This window comes from Sinocyclocheilus anshuiensis, unplaced genomic scaffold (genome assembly GCF_001515605.1).
Source record: "Sinocyclocheilus anshuiensis isolate Anshui unplaced genomic scaffold, SAMN03320099.WGS_v1.1 scaffold572, whole genome shotgun sequence".
NCBI lineage: Eukaryota > Metazoa > Chordata > Actinopteri > Cypriniformes > Cyprinidae > Sinocyclocheilus > Sinocyclocheilus anshuiensis.
The window spans coordinates 230,750-235,053 of record NW_015555778.1 but is presented as its reverse complement, the minus strand read 5'-3'; the positions used below and the strand labels follow the sequence as shown (position 1 = coordinate 235,053).

At 38.2% G+C, this 4,304-nt stretch overlaps 1 protein-coding gene across 1 annotated transcript in view; it reads left to right on the top strand.

The window, feature by feature from the left end:
- The window catches only part of LOC107674502 (inactive N-acetylated-alpha-linked acidic dipeptidase-like protein 2), a 73,830-nt gene that overhangs the window by 64,011 nt on the left and 5,515 nt on the right, over positions 1-4,304 (top strand). Inside the window, exon 5 of the mRNA XM_016468489.1 lies at positions 50-248. Within this exon, the coding sequence (XP_016323975.1) occupies positions 50-248 (199 nt within the window). The remainder of the gene's footprint in view (positions 1-49; positions 249-4,304) is intronic.

Below are 4,304 nucleotides of genomic sequence, written 5' to 3'. Positions count from 1 at the left end.
TAATATAATATAATATAATATAATATACATTTTATATTATATTTTTCAGATGACCCACTGAGGCGGCCAGACCTGCTGTACGTGGCTGCAACTTTGAGGGACAACTCGGCTTTCTTCCAATCTGAGGTCATGCGTCCTGCCAATGACCCCAAAGAGAGAGATCCTGCCCATTTACGCATGCTCAACGACATCCTACGAGATCTGGAAAAAAGCTTCCTTATCCCGAACCCACCTCCTGGCTTTTCCAGGTAACTGTTTTACACCTGTGGCTTACAAGATCGCAAACGTGGAACATGCATTGCCGCTAAAAGTTTGATCAATCCATACATTTTTACAACATGAAATATTTCATACAAAGCGTGATGTATTATATAAGTTTCAAAGGAAGTGAAAAGAGGTGAAACATTTGGTGGAAACTTTGATATACCTGAAAACAGAGTTTAAACAGGTATTAATTGAGTGTTTAGGGGTGAATGAAAGTTGAATAAAAAGTTTATTGTGAGAACCGATAAGAAAGTGTTACGTGCTAAACCTGCCAACTTTTTGTGAAATTACTTTAAGGAAAAAAAAAAAGCAAATATTGCACAAAGACCTGACTATCCTACTTTTTTCCCCACACAGGTTTACTAAGAAGTTTGTGTCTTAACAATCTATGAGTGTGATCATTATTTAAAGACTTGAGACATCTTTTAGAATGAAAAACATAACAGGGGATTTATTTATTTATTATTAATGCGTATGCATAAGCAAATGTCAAGCACCTTGCCATTAGAAGGTTTTTGCATTCTCAGGCGAGGAACCAAAAATTAGTTGTTAAGTTGGACAATTTTTCCACTTCTCATAGTAGACCAGCAGTCTACACATAGACAAATGTCACGTTTGTGTTGAAATTTGTGATGAAATGGCACATAACTACTTGTATATACAGATAGATAGATATATTGATGAACAAGTAACCTAGTGTTCCAATTATTAGTCCCTTGGACTATACACTGTATATGATATGACAGTTAATTTTAGAATTACAAGAACAAAGGCTCCATGCCAATAAGTGCTAAGCTGCATTGTCAGTTGGACTACAGCATCTGCAGTGCCTTGCTTTGAAATCTGTGGCCATACTGATATATTTTGACACTTTAAACTGCATTTCTAATCAGCATTCACCTGGCAGTGCTGTTTATCTGAAATTAACCCAATGGCTTAAAGAAAAAGTTTTCTTGAAAATACAAGTTTTTTGGATGCACTACTCCAAAAGGATCCCGCTTGTGTTTTCGTTAGGGAGTGAATGATGACATCACTTTCCCATGGTCTACTGGGGCAGATGCTGCTGAGAGACATGCTAATTTGCATCTCTGTCAAATGTTGTTACCCCAGACATAAGTGCCGGAAAGACTGCCTCATCTTGAAAATGAAACAGTAAATAAATAAATAAAATAAACAAATACATTAATTAAATAATCTCTTTCCTCTCAGAGATGCAATAATATTGAGCTACAGTGAAGAAATGCTCATTGCTTAGTATGACAATTAGATTGCATTTATAAAAAGCTGTGTTGGCTCTTTATTTTATATTTGTATGGTACAGATACAGGTTACACAGAATTGCCCCCAGGTTCATAAAACATTCATGACCATAAAGATTATTGGTTGTTCATAGTGAAAGACCATAATTAGCACAAGATTATAGTAGAAGTCTATAGGAATTTATTAGCATATAGTCCCATGATACCCCTAAGGGGGGATTCGTGGGTCGATGGACTGAAGTCACCGTCATTTAGCTGTTGTGCTGATGTCATCAACTATTGCCATCACAGAAAGCAGCACTGGGATTGAATGATCTGACAATGCAGGTCAATAAGTCAAGAGTATTCATATATACAAAAGCATCTAAGGTCAGCAAATTAAATGAACAATCTGTGTCTTTCTTTAAATCCAATGTTCCTGGTTGGTCCCCCTGACAACAGCCACGATTAGGTGCTTGAAAATGCAGAGGAGTGAACAAAGGGTCAAGCACAATATTAAGAAGTGCAGGCCTGTGTTACGGAGTTAATGGTTTCTTATGACCTTCTCGGTGGAGGAGATCTAGATCTCAAAACTTTGGCCAAAATTATGTGGTAAAACACTATTACAGGTACACAAACACACACACACACACACACACACACACACACATCATCTTTCAGGGAATAGAAGTAAATCCCTCAGTCAACTGTGATTTCCCTCCTCAGCTCAGCAGAATAAAGTGCTGATCTTCAGCCAGTGTCCTCAAACGCTTCTTCTCAACTGGGATTTTCAGATGTGCCTCTGTTGTTGATTAAGATCCATAATGGACTGGCCGACAACACAGCATGCAATCAAAATGGATGTTCCGATTATTTCTCCTTTTTGTGTTTGGGTGAATGCTTGTTTGATCTTCCATTGATCCTCAAGGTCCACGACGCACCCCGGGTGCTGCATTTCTGCTTTGACTTTTCTCTTGATGCCGCTGTTGGCGTCTGTTGGCTTTGCTAATCTGGACTGAAGGAGGGCCCTGTTATTATCAAAGCGGCATGCAATTGTAATCAGCAGCAATCAGCATGTCCTGGAGTAGTTTTTTATTAAATTAACAGAAGAGGAAGCAAACGGAAGTACGGAGAGACTTGTCAGGGTACCTGCTCATTATCTCTCTTTGGGTTCTAGCCTGTGAGAATTAACTCCCTCTCACTGATCTTCATTGTTTCACCCCCTGTGTTTTATACACTTGCCTCCCTGTTTATCAGTCAGTTTTAACCAACTTGATTGAAATACTGCAACTGAAAATAGACTGGAAAAAGAGGTTTTGTGTTGCATGATATAGTCACTCACAGGAACCCCAAAATTAGAGTTTTGTTATCATTTACACACTCTCATGTCATTGTAAACCTGTATGACTTACTTTCTTTTGTGTAACACAAAAGGAGGCGTTTAGCAGAATGTCCATGCTGTTCTTTTCCATACAATGACAGTAAATGGTGACTAAAGGCTGTCAAGTTTCAATAATAATAAAAAACACCCTCACAGTATCATAAAAGTGGCCCATATTACTACAGTATATTGCAAGTCTTCTGAAACAATATCATAACTTTTATATAACAGGTTAAAATTGAAGTCACTATTCTCTAAAACAAATCTTCTCTTCCGATGTAACTTTCAAATCTCATTCACATTTCTGTACATTCAGGTATGTCTTAATATGTGTTATGCCATGTACTTTTGACATCATTAATGCTCTTGTGTATTTCCTAATCAATCATGGCGTGTCAAATTATATGCACATTTTCAAATGACACAACTGATATTTGAAAGCTACGGCCTAATTTTGGTATTTTCCTCACATATGGCTTTAGGATACTTGGATTCTAGCACACAGGTTGTCATTATTACATTTTATGGTACTTTTTTAAAACTTGACAGTCATTGGACACCCTTTTTGTCATCAGTGTCAAAAATATAAGGGTTTGAAATGTCATACGAGTTAGCAAGTCATGACAAAATTGTCTTTTTTTTCAGTGAATAATCTCTTTAAACAGAGCCTTCTGTCAACTTTTTGTTGTATCATTATTGAACACATAAGTGTTCCTCAAGGGGTTAGGTTCAGGTAAGGGTTTGACTTCAGTGGCTGAAAGAATAGCGCTAACAGACACTCTGGAGGCTTTGTTCCTGCAGATAAAACCAACACCAATATTCAGTAGACATGAAATAGATGATATCTGAACCCATGCAGGGGACGCTGCTGCGTACGCTAAACTCGATTTGTAGCTGCTGTTCAGGAGAACTCTTTCTCCATTAAAAACAAAGTATGTGGTGTTACCAGGGAGCCGAGATCGATATCTCAAAGACTTCATGGCGAGATCTATAAAGACCTCCAGCAACAGTTGGTGTAAAAAAGATATGACTGAAATTGTAAAAAAGGGACAATATTTGGAAAGTGAACAACCTGAACTACTTATCATTGTGGATCAGTAGGGGTGGATGATATACTGATTAACTGGTACAAATTTGTCAACCGGTAGAGATTTTGAACTATGGTCTCTATCGCGGTTACACCCTCATGTGACGTTCCTGCAGTGCTACGTGGTCACGGAAACTTATCTTTAAGCATTGCGGTTTAAAAAAACAAGTGATTTTAAGCCATTGAAATGCAATCAGCAGCGAAAGAAAACGTCTCAGGTTACTTATGTAACCATGGTTCCCTGAGTAGGGAACGAGACACTGCGTCCTCTAGGGGTCGCTATGGGGAACGCCTCGTCGTGACCCGTGTCTGAAGCATACATTGAAAAAACACC